Source organism: Vigna umbellata, unplaced genomic scaffold (assembly GCF_029865625.1).
Source record: "Vigna umbellata cultivar VRB3 unplaced genomic scaffold, Vumbellata_1.0 scaffold_721, whole genome shotgun sequence".
NCBI classification, from domain to species: Eukaryota; Viridiplantae; Streptophyta; class Magnoliopsida; order Fabales; family Fabaceae; genus Vigna; species Vigna umbellata.
The window spans coordinates 1-17,727 of record NW_028274488.1 but is presented as its reverse complement, the minus strand read 5'-3'; the positions used below and the strand labels follow the sequence as shown (position 1 = coordinate 17,727).

The 17,727-nt window shown below is 33.3% G+C and overlaps 4 protein-coding genes across 5 annotated transcripts; 2 read left to right on the top strand and 2 right to left on the bottom strand.

Moving 5' to 3' along the window:
* Positions 1 to 1,516: 1,516 nt before the first annotated feature.
* On the top strand, positions 1,517 to 3,227 carry LOC148190597 (phenylcoumaran benzylic ether reductase Betv6). The gene is made up of 5 exons (XM_088102770.1): positions 1,517 to 1,763; positions 1,877 to 2,011; positions 2,288 to 2,531; positions 2,625 to 2,828; positions 2,905 to 3,227. The coding sequence occupies exons 1-5, from the start codon at positions 1,581 to 1,583 to the stop codon at positions 3,069 to 3,071; spliced, it is 933 nt and encodes a 310-aa protein (XP_087958896.1). The 5' UTR covers positions 1,517 to 1,580; the 3' UTR covers positions 3,072 to 3,227.
* A 1,820-nt stretch (positions 3,228 to 5,047) lies between these two features.
* On the bottom strand, positions 5,048 to 5,935 carry LOC148190596 (uncharacterized). Its single transcript, XM_088102775.1, has 2 exons — positions 5,670 to 5,935; positions 5,048 to 5,567 (listed from the first exon to the last, which is right to left on the bottom strand). The coding sequence occupies exons 1-2, from the start codon at positions 5,779 to 5,781 to the stop codon at positions 5,305 to 5,307; spliced, it is 375 nt and encodes a 124-aa protein (XP_087958901.1). The 5' UTR covers positions 5,782 to 5,935; the 3' UTR covers positions 5,048 to 5,304.
* Positions 5,936 to 6,693: 758 nt separating this feature from the next.
* LOC148190595 (gamma carbonic anhydrase 1, mitochondrial-like) lies at positions 6,694 to 11,064 on the top strand. Of its 2 annotated transcripts, XM_088102771.1 has the most exons (6): positions 6,694 to 6,867; positions 7,044 to 7,187; positions 7,370 to 7,495; positions 7,573 to 7,724; positions 10,399 to 10,684; positions 10,811 to 11,064. In XM_088102771.1, exons 1-5 carry the CDS (start codon positions 6,753 to 6,755, stop codon positions 10,681 to 10,683), a joined length of 822 nt encoding a protein of 273 aa, XP_087958897.1. In that variant the 5' UTR covers positions 6,694 to 6,752; the 3' UTR covers position 10,684; positions 10,811 to 11,064. The 2 variants fall into 2 exon arrangements, with proteins under 2 accessions (XP_087958897.1, XP_047158445.1); XM_047302489.2 differs by having other exon boundaries at positions 6,695 to 6,867; positions 10,399 to 11,064.
* A 2,756-nt stretch (positions 11,065 to 13,820) lies between these two features.
* LOC148190594 (gamma carbonic anhydrase 1, mitochondrial-like) lies at positions 13,821 to 17,398 on the bottom strand. Its single transcript, XM_088102773.1, has 5 exons — positions 17,220 to 17,398; positions 16,900 to 17,043; positions 16,593 to 16,718; positions 16,366 to 16,517; positions 13,821 to 14,421 (listed from the first exon to the last, which is right to left on the bottom strand). Exons 1-5 carry the CDS (start codon positions 17,332 to 17,334, stop codon positions 14,137 to 14,139), a joined length of 822 nt encoding a protein of 273 aa, XP_087958899.1. The 5' UTR covers positions 17,335 to 17,398; the 3' UTR covers positions 13,821 to 14,136.
* Between the last annotated feature and the right edge of the window lie 329 nt (positions 17,399 to 17,727).

Genomic DNA, 17,727 nt, shown 5'->3' with positions numbered 1-17,727 from the left:
TGTGCAATTCATTTAAAGACTAAACTGTTTAAGAAAACCTTTGTGTTTGAGTTTTGTATATCTCTAATTTAAAACCCTTTGTTTTATTAACTTTTATATTTAAAATATGTAAAATTTAAATTAGATATTTAAACTTTTAGTTTAACATAGAAATAGCTAGAATCATTTTCAAATTATCCTGTAATATTTTAACCTCTTCAGTTCTCTTACCAAGTCCTGCACCCTATTAAATTTCTTTGAACTAAAATATTGAAATTGTTAGTCAATGAAGACTTGGAATAACCCTCTCCTGCAAGCTGTCAAACATTGTCTTTTTCTTGCGGGTTGGTTGCTGTGTACCATTTTCAATTTAACTTAACTTTTATTTTTGTTATTTTGAAGATACTGTTGATGTATTTGTTAGGTATATTTACACAGAAACTCATTAATATATATTATAAAAGTATATACTTTTTTTCTGCATTATAACACAGTGTATATATTATATTATATTCGTAGAGTGTTAAGGCCGAAATTTATGAATATTGAAATGAATAGTGGCATTCCACCAACTCCAAGTGAGGACTAAAACTCACCAACTTCTTTTCCTTTGAAATTAAGATTTCAAGGATGATCACCACTGGAGAATGAAAACCAAAACTAGTTTAGTCATCATTTTAGCTCATTGAAAAAGATACCCTAATTGTTATTAAGATGGGAGACAGATATAGGAAAAATTATAGATGTCAAGAAATTCAAGAATAATTTTTTACATTAAATTACTCACTTTAGTAATTTTTCCTCATGGGAGGAGGACTTTTTTTTGTTAAATTTTATCATTTTTATTCTTAATACAATTAAATAAGAAAAAAAGTATATGTATATCTTTTAATTTTTTATACTCTTCCAATACTTAATAAAAACATAATGCTTTTATTTTTCTAATTGATTCATTATATATTATTCTATGATTTAAAGAAAAAAATATTATTTTATTGGCGTTGAAGGGTTGTTATGTGCGGAGTAACATCACCTATGATAATATTTTTCTCATATTCTTTCCCATTAACTTGATACCTTCATTTAAAAGTAAGAAAAGTATGCATAATATTAAGTTCCATTGACTGTTATTTACTAAAATTAAATATAAAAGACTAGTATAATCTAAAACGAATTTGACATCCTACTCACTCCATGTGCAGCGTGTTTGAACAGTTTTTCTCCCCAACTTCAGATTTTTAACCAGTGGTCAAGCATAAAAGTAATTATATTTAACTTTAGAAAGAGAAAAGAATTAAAATCAAAATATTTTATTTTACGGGGACCAGGTTGATTTTTATTTTTGAAAAAATAGTTATTTTTATGAACTGAAAAATCATAATTTATATTTTATTATGAAAATGCTTGACTTTTTCATGGGTAGACCCCCAAAGCCGTGGAAAAAGTGATTTTTGGAAGTATGACTGTATTGGAAAGAGAAGGGTAACAAGGTAATTTTGGGGGTGTTGGTTTGCTATTAAACAAGGGTGAGGGAGCACAAGGCATACTGCAAAACAGAGTAGAAAGTAAAGGTGTAGAGTGAGCTTTAGAAGTGGTTGAAAATGGCTGAGAAAAGCAAGATTCTGATCATCGGAGGCACCGGCTACATCGGTAAACATATTGTGGAAGCAAGCGCAAAGGCTGGGCATCCAACTTTTGCTCTGGTGAGGGAATCAACCGTCTCTGACCCCGCCAAGGCTGAACTCATCAACCATTTTAAGGCTTTGGGTGTTAATCTGGTCCATGTAAGACATCATCTTTCATTCTCCGTTTAACTTCACTTGTGTGCAGGTGGATGCTCATGAAGAGCGAGTATAATATTTGATTAGTTAACCACCGTTTGATTTGACAATGGCAGGGGGATCTGTATGATCATGAAACCTTGCTGAAAGCCGTAAAGCAGGTAGATGTGGTCATTTCCACCGTGGGTCACTTGCAACTTGCCGATCAGGTCAAGATCATCGCTGCCATTAAGGAGGCTGGCAACATTAAGGTTTTTTTCTCCTCACTCCAATCCTCTAGATCCTGTTTGTTTATTTGGACTTTGATTCGAATATACGTTCCTGTAGAATTTCATCCTTAGCATATGAATCTTTCATGTTATAATTAACAAACTTTTAATAAGCGTATTAGGAAGATAAAACCAGAGTAGGAAAATATCTCGCTAATTTGTTTAACAAAAATAGAATGAATTACTGGTGAATCATGTAGAGTAGTTTTGAAGGTTGATTTTTGTTAACCGAGTGTGTTATGATTTTTGAATTGGCAGAGGTTTTTCCCTTCTGAATTCGGGAACGACGTGGATCGTGTGCATGCAGTGGAGCCAGCAAAATCTGCGTTCGAAGTCAAAGTCCAAATTCGGCGTGCCGTTGAAGCAGAAGGAATCCCCCATACGTTCGTTGCCAGCAACTACTTTGCCGGCTACTTTCTGCCAACGTTAGCTCAACCAGGAGTCTTCGCTCCACCTCCACCTAAAGACAAAGTCATTATCTTCGGCGATGGAAATCCTAAAGGTAACTCATGTAAATAAATTCTAGTAGCGACCAGCACATATCGAATGTCATTAGTTGTTAATTAACGTGTACGTTTTTCTTGAACACTTGCAGCTATTTTCAACAAGGAAGAGGACATTGGAACCTACACCATCAGAGCCGTGGATGACCCTAGGACGTTGAACAAGATTCTCTACCTCAGGCCCGCTCAGAACATTTACTCATTCAACGAGCTTGTGGCCTTGTGGGAGAAGAAGATTGGGAAGACCCTCGAAAAGGTTTATGTGCCAGAGGAGAAGCTTCTCAAGGACATTGAAGGTATGTTAAATATAAATGCGCAAAATTTGAACCTTGATCTATGGTATTCATTTACTGATATCCCCTTTTGTTGCAGAGTCTCCTATTCCAATCAATGTGATATTATCAATCAACCACTCTGTGTTCGTGAAGGGTGACCACACCAACTTTGAGATCGAGCCCTCTTTTGGGGTTGAGGCTTCTGAGTTGTACCCCGATGTCAAGTACACCACCGTGGAAGAATTCCTTAGTCAGTTCGCTTGAGAATTAAAACAAGAAAGATGCACTTAGTTGTTGATTTGGCCTCTGCTACTTGTTGCTGCTATTTTGCTTTGTAAAACTGTTGATTAATGTTTTACCATGTATTATCCCCTGATCTAAAAAGAGGGAAGAGAGTGCAAGATTGGGTTTTATGTCAAATGCTTTTTCATACTTTTCAATAACTACTTCAGTAGCTCAAAAATAATAAATACTTACCACGTGCATGCGCTAACTACCGTCTTTCTGCCTCTCTGCTTTTGCTCTTTCTGGTGGCTAACAGTAACAGTATGATAGTGCAAAACTAATATACATAAGTGAAATTTCTCGTGTAAGATTATAAAAATATCGTTATTAAGAGAGAAAATTTTCAATATCTCTCTTGATATGAGAAAAAGAATTTTACTCTCTTTGTAATACAAATAACTCACCTGCAAAATAGAAGAAACATTTTTGAGAATTTTCAGATATTCTCTCATGGATGCAATGTTAAAACTAATCAAATGCCTTGCTGTTTATGGTCAAAAGTTTTGATTCTGTTTTATGTAACAAAACTAATTTTATTATCATACAGAAAAACGACAAATTACATCCATTTAATACGGTCAAATAATAATATTTTGATTATAATTATATTATTTTTTATTTAAAATCATAATATATAATTATATTATTAAAAGTAGTGTCAATGAATAGCTTTTATAATCCGTGTCAAACTAACTTTTTCTTTCATTATTTCACACTATCACAATTTCTTATTTTAAAACTATTTTTGTGAATATCACTTTATTCGTTGATAGCTTTTCTTGCATGTTATAAGTGAGCATGATAACATATAAAAACCGAGAGTCGTGTCTGTTAAACATAAATTTAATTTATTTCTGTAAAGCAAAGGCTGTATTTTTTAAAGATTTATTTTTCTTTTTTCCCAATAGACCTATAAGGAACAGCAATAGTTTCATGTTTTTTTTTTTTAAATTAATTTGAATATTATAAAATCCTTTTATAATATTTTCTATGGTAAGTATTAAAATTAGAAATATACATAAAAAGATATCAGTATTACTCTACTTAATGTTGAATTTAATTCAGTCGCGAAATCTAAATGAAAATCTCCTGGTTGCGTTGCTAAAGTGAATAGGTTCATTCAATGAATCATCAGTGTGGCAGATATCACTCATAAATTGCAAATCGAATGTAGTTTTTGTCAGTTCATTGTTAATGCACCAATCACTCATAAATTCCCATAGCCCATAGGAAGCAATCTGGTGGTCCTTCTGGAGAAAATCAATTCGCAATGTACCTGTTATGCGAAGCTAGTCATGATGGCGTCAAGCAGACGTCAGACACAAACGAACGTGCTTTTTAAGTCAATAAATTCTAAATATATCAGCGTTTAGATAGTCAGATGGTGAATCAATTAACAGTGTGGAATAATTTGTGATACGAAATTGATGATATTGGTGAAAATAAATTAAACTTGTGAGTGTGATTTGGGCAAAGAAATTGAGTACATGACCATACCCTGTCATTAGAGTAGCAGACAGGGCTCGTTTGTTCTAGTCCTTTTAAGTAAGGACACATGCTCTCAAGCATGAATTCTGGTGACTGTTAGTTACCAAAATTGATACTTTTCTCTTTCAATTATCCAAAATCATGCCAAGGATGCTTGAACAGAAATTGAAAGTGTCATCGATGAGCACACAAGCTTCAGTATTACGCTGTAGTTAGCAAACTTTTACAATTATGTACTGAAAACCGTATTTCTATTTTGGTGAGGGAAGGAACAATTAATTCGGCAAAAAGTGTCACGGTGTGCTCAATTGTGATCAAAGTACAAACATTTGATTCAGAAACAGGATAATAGTTTCTCTAAATGAAACTAACTGCATTAATCGGTGCAAGTACAGAATTTGTTGATTACCCCTTTTAGTTTTATAAAATGCTATTGCTCATGATGGTATGATAGACACTTCCTATCGTTTCATAACTTCATAAACAGAATTTCCCTAACATATAAAATTTTCCAATGGGATTACTTGGTCTTGGGACCAGCCTTTGCGAAAGAACCAAATTATATCAATTTAGAATCATGGTATGAACATATGTAGATATCTACAATGTAACTATGTAATGAATTAATTCTGTTTCTCACCAACTTAAATCGTTCTTCTTCCACAAGGTTTGAGGACACAACAATCTGAGATCCAAAGCCTGCAAAGCAGAACCGAGTAGTTGTTTATCTGATATCTGTTTGCTTGACTTTGAAGTGTATTGTTCTGGGAGAAGAGAGAGTAAGCACATCATGGGTTGTATTGTGTTTAAGAGTACGATTCTGATGTAAGAGTGACACATTTGGAGTAACTCTTGCAGTAGTTGGTAATGGTTCTGGAGCTGGTGCTAATTCCTCTTCAAACTTGGCTGGCTTTGATGCTGTTTCTATGATATAATTTTCTGTGTGCACAATCATTCTTCCTAGTTTCACTCCCTCAGTTATATTTCCTGTAAAATTGACATAGACAGTGAAGAGAATAAAAACTACTTAATTTGTAATCACTTTTAAGGAGTGAGGAAAAAAAAAGCAGTTACTTAAAGGGTCTTTACCGTTTGATTGGAGGTCTGCCTTTGAATTCTCTGACAAAAGAATGAGTGTGGGAGTGATCATTGTAAGGAAAGCCCAGAAGACGAAAATTGGAACGAGAGTTCTGTCACCCATTTGTTGGGAAAACTAGACGAATTTAATGCAGCTCTTAAGTATGGTTTACAGCAGAAGAAGTTTTGGGTGTGAGGGAGAAGAGGATAGGCGTTGAATACGATGGTTGTGCCTTCATGAAATTAGCTGGCCATGTTTAAACCAAATAGCTATCAGAATAATGGACTAAATGAATAATACAAACTCAATGTGATTGAATTTTTATTATTAGCATATAAACTAAGTCAAGTTTTAACAACTAAACTAGTGATTTGGTTTCGCGGTTGTTGGATGGTTGTTGTTATTATTACAGCAATTGATCTGTCTGGTTATAGAATATATCAGCATCCGTCGTGGCTTGGTACAATTGGCACACCGGTTCTAGCCATCTATCATTGTCCACAAATAAAAATCTAAGATACAAAGAAAATTTTATAAAAGTGGGAATTTTTATAATACCATAAAGCTTGTAAAATAAAATAAAATGTAAATGGTTTAAATTCATATATTATGATAGAATCCATTTAAAATAAGATTCATGTTGTAAGAGTTTCTAAGTGGTAGATGTTATACTTCTTTTTCACATACATTATTTTAGACAAATTTTATGTATGGGTGTAACTACTTGCTGAGTACTAAGTTGTCGCCGCCACCTTCCTCAAAAGAAATTTTGGCAGCTTACAAAGTGATATTCTTTGTTTTGTCATAGGTGGCAATGTGGCTTCTCTGGCCAAAACTGAATATTTTTTTCAATCATTATCTTTCTAATTCTCAAGCCTGCAATAGTAGAAATTGTTTATGTAGAGACAGGAAGTAGGAATCAAAATTTTCACACCCAACTCAACAAGCTGAAAAAGCCCAACCCAGTTAGTTATGGGCCAGGCCCATTTTGTTATAGTGATGGAAACCCCAAAATGCCCTCTCCATGAAACATGGATACTCTACTCTTCCATTTTGGTTGGGAGTGGAAGCGTAAGCAGCGAGCAGTAGTGGAAATGGGAACCCTTGGGAGAGCGATCTACAGCGTTGGTTTCTGGATTCGCGAGACTGGACAGGCCATTGATCGTCTCGGTTCCCGCCTTCAGGGCGGTTACTTTTTCCAAGAGCAGCGTTTGTCTCTTTCCCCTTTTCTTTTTCTTCTTTCCCATGCCCTAATTTCTGCCATATTATAATCACGTTACATTCTATGATCACTTTTCATGATTCCAGACTTATTTTCTTCTTTTCCACTTAGATTCGACCAGGCAGTGACTTAGCCAATTAATTGTATTCTCTGTCGTGATCAGTGTCTAGGCATCGAACTCTGATGAACATATTTGATAAGGCTCCTGTTGTTGATAAGGATGTATTTGTTGCGCCAAGTGCCTCCGTCATTGGAGACGTTCATGTTGGAAGAGGATCATCCATTTGGTATGGATGTGTCTTGAGAGGTAAGCTATCCCATTGGATAATTCATGTGTCCCAACATTTCGTGGATATTCTTTTCTTCTCTGTCATTTCTGAACAGATTTCGTGTTCTGTGATCTTTTAATGTAAATTCAACGTGACATGTTTTGCTTTTTATTCGCTGTTGATATGTGTTAATCGTGTGCCAAATTTATTTTATGAATAGGTGATGTTAACAGCATCAGAGTTGGAAGTGGAACTAACATACAGGATAACTCTCTGGTGCATGTTGCAAAGTCAAATTTAAGTGGGAAGGTCTTGCCTACAGTTATTGGGGACAATGTCACTGTGGGTGAGGAACATTTTTGTAACGATAAAGAATGGTGCAGTGTTCCGTTCTTAATGGGAATTGATGTTTTTACTGAACAGGTCATAGTGCTGTTTTACATGGTTGTACTGTTGAGGACGAGGCTTTTGTTGGTATGGGTGCCGTATTACTTGATGGAGTAGTTGTTGAGAAAAATGCCATGGTTGCTGCTGGAGCCCTTGTGAGGCAGAATACAAGGATACCTTCTGGGGAGGTATGTCTGTGCGTGTTTACTTTTTGCTACACCCATTCAAAAATAGAGTATTAGGTTAGGCTTTTGGTCATGTTAGACTAATTCTTTTTGGGGATTGATTCCATTGTTGAGTTAGTAGACTGTACCACCGGTCTGGGGCAAGGAGGACCAATTACAATTTGGTGTTTATTTATTTATCATCGTGTTAGATTTTTTTTTTTGGAGTTTCTGGGGATTGAGTTGAATTTCTAAGCACTGTCATGTAGGAAATGTTACTTTATCAGCTGATAGAAATCATCTTTGGTATGATTTGAGTTGTTATTTTTTTAAAGTCAACATACTTACCATATATGATGATTTATGACGGGATGACAATGTAAAAATCTTATCAGTGTATGTGTTATTTACTCTCTTATTTTTTTCTTTTTAATTTAATCCACATGTTCTGTGATATATAACTTATAAGTATCTAAATGGTCAAAATCAGCATATGTACTACTATTTACTCTATTTTTTTAAGTTTTTTAGTTTTCTTTTTAATTTAATCCATATATTCTGTGATATAAGTAAATTGCAATGATCATAGAGTTTGTCTATTTATCTGCATAGTCTCTATCTATTCATCTAGTCTAGACATTATTTCCAACGCCAAACCGTTTGTAACACTCCTTTTAACTTGGATAGAACCTTGTCTCAATATCTGCTTCTTACTTTTCCAAGAGACATTATTTCAACTGGTAGATATACATACCTTGTAGTAGAAGAATATCCTATCAAATGGAGACTCTACCCATTCTGCATCACAATACTCAGCAATGTGGGTGCTTCATTTATTTCATACAATATTCCTTGTCCTAGAGCCTAGAATATTCTAGAAAAATGCATTTGATGGGTACAATAGAATAAGGAACTTCATCATCGAGAGATGCAGAAAGCATAAGGTTTATTAGATTTCATGAAGTAATAATGTTCTTGCAATTTCAACAAATTGTCTATTTTTTTTTCTAGTCTTGCTGGAGTGTATGGGTACAAGCAGATTGATGCTGTAGGTCATAGGAAAAATATTCTTTGACATTGTCACTTCTAAGAATTTTAATAAAAAAGCACATTTTAATAATGAAGGATATAGTGGAACTTGAACCATAAGTTGTAATCTGAGATCCATTTGCAAGGTTATGATGATATGAGGAGTTTTAGATGTTGAAATGAAGGAGAATAAAGAATCATCACCAGAAACGTATTCAGGAACTAATAAAATATCCATGGATTTTGATTATTAGTAGATTGAGAGACATAGACAGCTGAGGCATTAGTGGCACAAGATGATTTAACTTAGTGACGGCCTTTAATTGATCACATTCTTATAGTCTGCTACTAACATTCATTCTTATCCAAACAATCGGAGAGATAATTCTAACCCCCATGTATGGTGAGCAGCTGACAGTTGTAGACAGACAATGCCAGCAACTTGACCATAAGAGGAGATAGGCAGAGTGCGAATGAAACTGCCCTTATACCAATATCAATATTTATATACGTCACAAAATCTCAATAAATTACAATTAAGAGTAGTAAAAGGAACACAGAAACTACTTCTAACATTTTCCTCAGCCTTTCGTCACCTGCTTTTCCTCAAAGCTATTGTCTTGCTATGTTTGTGTCTCCACTACCATTAATTTAAACCGAAGTGATATTAGATATCAACAAACAGACTAACTTGATATGCTCCCCTGAGATATTCCAAAACAAATTTGGTAGTGAAAGCAAGAAATTCTACCCATTGCTTGATAAAAAAACTCCGGTATTTATCAAACCACAACCTATTACATGTCAAATTAAGAAGATTGGTATAACTACAAGAAATTGTCAGAATTGTGACCTGTTGCTTAATTAAAGCAACAAACTTGGTATGCTGTTGCTTATAGAGACAAGAATTTTAGTATAGAAGATGTATAATTAACGCTGTCACTAGATGAAATTACGTGGTTGAATACCAAGAGAATCTGCAAGTTCATAAATACGAAAGAACTAAAGGAAAATTAAATCTATGGGTCTTTTCACAGGAAGAATTATATATTGTATATAAATGTACAATCATGATTATTACTAAGTAAATGAGGAACAATAAGAGCATTTCTTATGCAATTTGAATCAAATCTGCAACTCATAACTCCTAATAAAATTTAAAACAAATCCTACCCTAATTTGTTGTGCAGACAATAATGAAAGTGCTCGATCACTGTGATCATGAATTGAAATTCGGATGTTCCCAAAGCTCTGGTACAAGTCCATTTGATGCCTTTTTTATCTTTGCTTGTGGCTTTGTTGACTGATCAACAAAGTTTGTGAATCCTATGTAGGAACACCTGCATTGCATCAAACAACCTATCACTATGGCACCTATGAGTAATGACCTTAACAAAAACCTAATTTCTTTTATGGGGAATACTGTTGGTTCTTATATCAACTAGCCCCAACCCAGCACCACATACCACTTGTCTTGATTCTTGCATTGGCTCTTGAACTTCGTGATCTTGTATACTGTACTGTACTATGAGTTTTATCATAAGGTTCGAACTATCTAAATTTTCATTTCTTGGTGAAAAAAATATAATTCTAGTGTTGGTTAGGCTATTTTTATATGCATGTTATGATTCATTAATGATCTGCAAGCGCAAACTTGGATATTTTACAGGTATGGGCAGGCAATCCTGCAAAGTTCCTGAGAAAGCTAAGTAATGAGGAGATAACATTCATCTCCCAGTCAGCCATCAATTATACTAACCTTGCACAGGTCCATGCTGCTGAGAATTCGAAGTCGTATGATGAAATTGAGTTTGAGAAGGTGTTGCGAAAGAAGTATGCTCGTAAAGATGAGGAGTATGACTCTATGCTGGGTGTTGTTCGCGAGATCCCACCAGAGCTTATTCTTCCCGATAATGTCTTACCTGATAAAGCAGAAAAGGCTCTTCAAAAATGAGGTATTTTATTGCAGTGTCTTCAATTCCAATATTGAAATGAATCATGGGACTTTTTTGCTTTTACAAATTTGTGGAAGAGGGATTATTTTTTTCATTCCCAATAATACCAGACATTTTCTGCGCTAGAATCAATCATGGCTCTTAACGATCCTGGAAGCAATTGTTCCTTGATATTTTGAACTCTGTTCTCTAATTTGGTTAAGGCACTAGTGCCATGTAGAATCATTGATGCCGATCTTAGTGTTTGTTGTATCCAGTGCAAGTGATTTCACATTTTTTTTATCTTGATCTGTATGTTGAAAGGCATTATTTGTCAACTTGGTTCATAAGTTCTCGTTGACATCTTTATTAATGAGGACACCTATGTATGTTTGTCTCAAGTATGGTTTACGGTTGGGATAATGATTATTTCGTGGCGGGTGAAAGGTTCCAAAATACAATTTACAGAAAGAAAGTTGGGTATCTGAAAAGATCATTTTGATTGTTTTCTCCTTTTCCGTCTAGAGTTCATCTTAAAAATGCAATTTCTTCCAATGCAATGAGAACGGCTTTAAGAACGATTTTGCCACACGAAGCATGTGTTATAAAAAAGCTTATTTACGGTAGATGTTGGCTCAATATGACACGTTTTATTTGGCTCTCTGAATGATTATCGTTTGCACATTTTTACTTCAACTTCCAACCAGAAATGTATTTTTACAAATTAAAATAGAATATTTCATCTTGTTGGAGAGAGCAATTTAGGATTTCCATAATAGTACTTATTATTTGCGTTTAAGGGACCGTTGGTAGCTACATCACAGAAAAAAAAATTAATAACTAAATAAAATGGTTGTACTGCATGCTATATTATAAATTGGAATAACAGTATATTTGAAAAGAAAAATCATGCTATATTAAATAAATTGGAATAATAGTATATTAAAGAAAGAAAAATTCTAATATAATACGAAAAATAATGATTGGTTTTAGGATAATTTCCTGCAATGGTTTGTGATGCTTTTCCGAAAACCTTAATTTACTCATTAATATATTTTAAAATTTGATAATGCATCAAACAATATTCAAGTTTGATAAAAAAAAGGTTTATCTATTTAAAATTGACGTTGTACAGCAATTTATATCTTATCTATTTTAGTAATTTTCTATATATATATATATATATATTAATAAAAAATAAATTTGAAAAGTTCAATAGGATGGTCAGTGCTACCATCAACCTAGACTTAAAAGAGTTAAAATAAGATAAGCTACGGGACAAGTTGGTTTCACAGGCCCAATTAGCTTTTCCTGTTCTACAACTAGTCCAAGCAGCTTCTTCCCTCACCTTCATAAATATCTGACTTTTCTGATTCCACAATCCAGAAGTTAAATATATACTTTTCGAATTGGGATTCTGCAATCTGAAAATTAAGTGAAAAATTACTTGAAATTATAAAAAACAAAATCTTTTTTTTTTACACAAGAGTGCAAGAACAAATATATAGAGGTGCAGTAAAAAACCGGCTAATGGGTAATGAGCATGTGATGATAAAGTAAAAGAATTTTTGGTTCTATTTTCTACCTTAAGAACAGAAAAAAAAAAATAGATCAAATTTTATTAAATCTTACTCATAGTAATATTTTATCAAAAAACAACTCTAATTACCAAATAAATGAATAACATAGAACAATTTACTTATACTTAGTTGACATTAAAAAAAATATCCAATGATGTATGAATTCAATACATACTGTTTACTTGAAAGATAATGGTATTTTACTCATAAATACTTATTACCTTTTAATAATTATTAATAAGTTTTATTGAAGTGTTTTTTTTTAAATTTAAATAACCAAATCAAAATTATTAGTCAAAGAAATATTAATTATATAGAATGATCATTTAAAATTTGACTTCATACATATTCTTTTACAGTTATGCAATTATTTTGTAAAAGATTAATTTGTCAAAATTTATATTTTAATAAATTCATTTAAATTTATTTTTTAAAAAGATATATATATATATATATACATATACATATATATATATATATATATACATATACATATATACATATACATATATATATATACATATACATACATATATATACATATATATATATATATACATATACATATATATATATACATATATATACATATACATATATATATATACATATATATACATATACATATATACATATATATACATATACATATAATATATACATATATATACATATACATATATACATATATATATATACATATATATATACATATACATATACACACACACACACACATATATATATATATATATATATATATATATATATATATAAATAGATCCAGATTTCCAAGTATAAAAACTCCTTGGCTTAGTGGAATACACGAGCAATGATGTGGTATTTTTGAAAAGATAGTATAATCTATCACTTTAATCAATTCACCAAAAATAAGATCTTAAATATCTTTACTTTTAGCCGTGATGTGTTATCCTTATTTGATAATTTTGGATCACCTTTAAACTAGTATTCTGTTTCATATGAAGAGGTTCATTTGCTCATACCAATATATACGTATCAACGGTAAATAAACACTTGTGTAATACTTACTTCGTGTGAAAAATTCGTTTTATAAAATTGTTCTCAGTAAGGTTTTGTTCATTTGAATAAATTTGGGAAAGAATAATTGAATAAATTTGAGAAAATTTGAAAATAAATTTTTGTCGTTTATTTGAATGAATTGATTTAAAAGTAAATTTTTTTAATCTGTCACATCAATCAAATCCTACACTAATTCTCACAAACGTTGCTTTCAAATTCACTCTCACTTATCTTCAAATTTACTCAAATAAACAACAACAAAATTTATCTTTAAATCTTCTCAAATCCATTCAATTATTCTCTCCCAAATCCATTCAAGTGAACGGAGAGTAACTACACTTTTTAAGATGAAATCGAGACGGAAAAGGAATAAACAATGAATAAGTTCCTTTTCAGAGATATCCAACTTCTATTCTTTCTGCAAACTGCATTATTATTGAAACCTCTCACCCGCCATGAAATAATCATTATCCCAACCGTACCATACTGAAGACAAACACGGTCGTAGGTGTCCTCGTCAATAAAACATGTCAACGAGCACTAAAGAATGTCTTCAACATACAGATAAACAAGATAAAAAAATGTGAAATCACTTGCACTGGATACAACAAACACTAAGATCGGCATACATAATTCTACATGGCATTTGCCTTTACCAAATTAGTGAACAGAATTCAAAATATTAAGGAATAACTGCTTGTGGATCGTAAGGAGGCACGATTGATTCTAGCGCAGACAATGTCTGCTACTATTATTGGGAATGAAAAAAAATCCCTCTTCCATGAATTTGTAAATGCAAAAAAGTCCCATTGTCATTCAATATTAGAATTGAAGACAATGCTTTAAAATACCTCATTTTTGAAGAGCCTTTTCTGCTTTATCAGGTAAGACATTATCGGGAAGAATAAGCTCTGGTGGGATCTCGCGAACAACACCCAGCATAGAGTCATACTCCTCATCTTTACGAGCATATTTCTTTCGCAACACCTTCTCAAACTCAATTTCATCATACGACTTCGAATTCTCAGCAGCATGGACCTGTGCAAGGTTAGTATAATTGATGGCTGACTCTGAGATGAATGTTATCTCCTCATTACTTAGCTTTCTCAGGAACTTTGCAGGATTGCCTGCCCATACCTGTAAAATATCCAAGCTGCAGATCATTAACGACACATAACATGCATAAAAAACAGCCTAACCAACACTAGAATCATATACTTTTCACCAAGAATGAAAATTTAGGTAGTTTGAACCTTATGATAAAACTCATAGTACAGTATACAAGATCACGCAGTTAGATATAAGGGGTTTTCAAATTAACTAATAAATTAAATGTATTTTAGTAATTTAAAATAAAAACGGGTATAAGAACAAGATGAGTATTAGGACGGATATTTCCATACCCAATTTTAAAAAAATAGGATATAACCCATACTCATATTAATAGTCAATTAATACAAGGATTCTCAGATCAGACGGGTTCAGACGATATTTGCTAGGGACAGGTTCAATTGTTATCCCTATATTCAAGAAGCAATGTAAGAATCATGACAAACGTAACAAGTAATAGTTCAAGAAAAGTGGTATATGGTACTGGGTTGGGGCTTGTTGATAAGGTGAGAGTTAAGAACCAAAAGTATTCCCCATAAAAGATATTAGGTTTCTGGTATGGTCATAACTGATAGGTGTCATAGTGATAGGGTTGGTTGATGCAATACAGGTGTTCCTACGAAGGATTCACAAACTTTGCTGATCAGTCAACAAAACCAAAGCTAAGATAAAAATGGCATGAAATGGACTTGTATCGGAGCTTTGGAAACATCAGAGTTTCATAAACATGATCACAATGACCAAGCACTTTCACTATTATTTGCGCATCAGATTAGGTTAGGATTTGTTTTAAATTTTATCAGGTGTAATAACTTACAGATTTGATTCAAATTTCATAAAAATTTGCTCTCATTCTCACTTCCCTCATAATTTACGTAGTAATATTCATGATCGTACATGTATATGCAATACATTATTCTTCAAGTGAAATCAAGATACAGATAATTTTGCATCAGAAAAGACCGTTAAAGATTTAATTTTCCTTTGGTTCCTTCGTATTCTTAAACTTCTCAGATTCTTTTGGTATTCACCCAACTTATTAACTCGGTAATTATCCATCCTCTATACTAAGATCTTTTTCCATAAGCAACAGCATACGATTTAATATATACCAAGGTTCTATGTTAGAAGCAGTTTCATTGTTGGAGATTAATGTCTAGTTTAGATTAATAATGAAGAGACGGAGACTTTGCTTTTCGGGAGTTACACCTTAATTTTTATTACTCGTTATTGTAATTTATTTTGAGATGTACATTAATATTGATGCTGTTTATTGCCTTTTCACTCTAGCATTACAGCAAGATTTTACAACCTGGTATAACGGCAGTTTCATTCTCACTCTGCCTATCTCCTCTAATGGTCAAGTTACTGGCACTGTCTACAACTGTCAGCTGCACGCTGTTCACATACAGGTGGGTTAGAATTATCTATCTATTGTTAGGATAAGCAAGAATGTAAGAAGCAGAATACAAGAATGTCTTCAATTAAAGGCCACTAACAAGCCTGTGCTACTAAAGCTCCCACTATCAGTGTCTCTCAATCAACTAATAGTCAAAATCCATGGATATTTTATTCGGGAGTTTCTGACTAAATTTCTGGTGATAGTTATTTATTCTCCTCCATGTCAACTCCTAAAATTCTTTATATCATCATTACCTTGCAAATGATCTAAGGTTACAACTTATGGATCAAGTTCCACTATCTCCTTTATTAAATTAAATTTGCCTTTTTTTTATTAAATTCTTAGAAGTGACAATGTCAACAAATATTTTTTCTCTGACCTATTGCATCAATTTACTTGTGCCCACTTCACGAAATTTTGTTGAATATGCCAGCACATTATTACTTCACGAAACCTAATACTCAACAATGGAATGAATCCCAAAAATAAATGTAGACTAACATTACCAAAAAAACTATCCTAATACTCGTTATTTAATGTAGCAAAACAGTAAACACATACAGACATACCTCGCCAGAAGGTATCCTTGTATTCTGCCTCACAAGGGCTCCAGCAGCAACCATGGCATTTTTCTCAACAACTACTCCATCAAGTAATACGGCACCCATACCAACAAAAGCCTCGTCCTCAACAGTACAACCATGTAAAACAGCACTATGACCTGTTCAGTAAAACATCAATTCCCATTAAGAACGGAACACTGCACCATTCTTTATCGTTACAAAATGTTCCTCACCCACAGTGACATTGTCCCCAATAACTGTAGGCAAGACCTTCCCACTTAAATTTGACTTTGCAACATGCACCAGAGAGTTATCCTGTATGTTAGTTCCACTTCCAACTCTGATGCTGTTAACATCACCTATTCATAAAATAAATTTGGCACATGATTAACACATATCAACAGCGAATAAAAAGCAAAACATGTCACGTTGAATTTACATTAAAAGATCACAGAACACGAATCTGTTCAGAAATGACAGAGAAGAAAAGAATATCCATGAAATGTTGGGACACATGAATTATCCAATGGGATAGCTTACCTCTCAAGACACATCCATACCAAATGGATGATCCTCTTCCAACATGAACGTCTCCAATGACGGAGGCACTTGGCGCAACAAATACATCCTTATCAACAACAGGAGCCTTATCAAATATGTTCATCAGAGTTCGATGCCTAGACACTGATCACGACAGAGAATACAATTAATTGGCTAAGTCACTGCCTGGTCGAATCTAAGTGGAAAAGAAGAAAATAAGTCTGGAATCATGAAAAGTGATCATAGAATGTAACGTGATTATAATATGGCAGAAATTAGGGCATGGGAAAGAAGAAAAAGAAAAGGGGAAAGAGACAAACGCTGCTCTTGGAAAAAGTAACCGCCCTGAAGGCGGGAACCGAGACGATCAATGGCCTGTCCAGTCTCGCGAATCCAGAAACCAACGCTGTAGATCGCTCTCCCAAGGGTTCCCATTTCCACTACTGCTCGCTGCTTACGCTTCCACTCCCAACCAAAATGGAAGAGTAGAGTATCCCTCTTTCGTGGAGAGGGTATTTTGGGGTTTCCATCACTATAACAAAAAACGGGCGTGGCCCATAACTAACTGGGTTGGGCTTTTCAGCTTGTTCAGTTGGGTGTGAAAATTTGACTCCTACTTCCTGCACCCCTAAAATTTCTTCAATGTTTCCTCTCAAGTTATCAAAATTACATTTTCCCTTCCATTAATGTCACTTTCGAATTATATATTCCAAAAACTTTTGGACCATGTTTTTTTGAACAAAACTTTGGAATGGATGAAATTTTGGAAACATAATTTTCAGAATGTACTAAATGCATTTTGAAATAAACTTTCCATACTAAAATTTC

Bases quoted from the DNA above. Each gene is read 5' to 3' on its own strand.
- LOC148190594 (XM_088102773.1), bottom strand. From the start codon at position 17,334: ATGGGAACCCTTGGGAGAGCGATCTACAGCGTTGGTTTCTGGATTCGC. The intron at 17,044-17,219 runs GTTTGTCTCTTT...TGTCGTGATCAG, and splicing joins TTACTTTTTCCAAGAGCAGC to TGTCTAGGCATCGAACTCTG. The intron at 16,719-16,899 runs GTAAGCTATCCC...TTTTATGAATAG, and splicing joins GTATGGATGTGTCTTGAGAG to GTGATGTTAACAGCATCAGA.
- LOC148190596 (XM_088102775.1), bottom strand. From the start codon at position 5,781: ATGGGTGACAGAACTCTCGTTCCAATTTTCGTCTTCTGGGCTTTCCTT. The intron at 5,568-5,669 runs GTAAAGACCCTT...TCAATTTTACAG, and splicing joins GGCAGACCTCCAATCAAACG to GAAATATAACTGAGGGAGTG.
- LOC148190597 (XM_088102770.1), top strand. From the start codon at position 1,581: ATGGCTGAGAAAAGCAAGATTCTGATCATCGGAGGCACCGGCTACATC. The intron at 2,012-2,287 runs GTTTTTTTCTCC...TTGAATTGGCAG, and splicing joins AGGAGGCTGGCAACATTAAG to AGGTTTTTCCCTTCTGAATT. The intron at 2,532-2,624 runs GTAACTCATGTA...GAACACTTGCAG, and splicing joins CGGCGATGGAAATCCTAAAG to CTATTTTCAACAAGGAAGAG.
- LOC148190595 (XM_088102771.1), top strand. From the start codon at position 6,753: ATGGGAACCCTTGGGAGAGCGATCTACAGCGTTGGTTTCTGGATTCGC. The intron at 6,868-7,043 runs GTTTGTCTCTTT...TGTCGTGATCAG, and splicing joins TTACTTTTTCCAAGAGCAGC to TGTCTAGGCATCGAACTCTG. The intron at 7,725-10,398 runs GTATGTCTGTGC...GATATTTTACAG, and splicing joins CAAGGATACCTTCTGGGGAG to GTATGGGCAGGCAATCCTGC.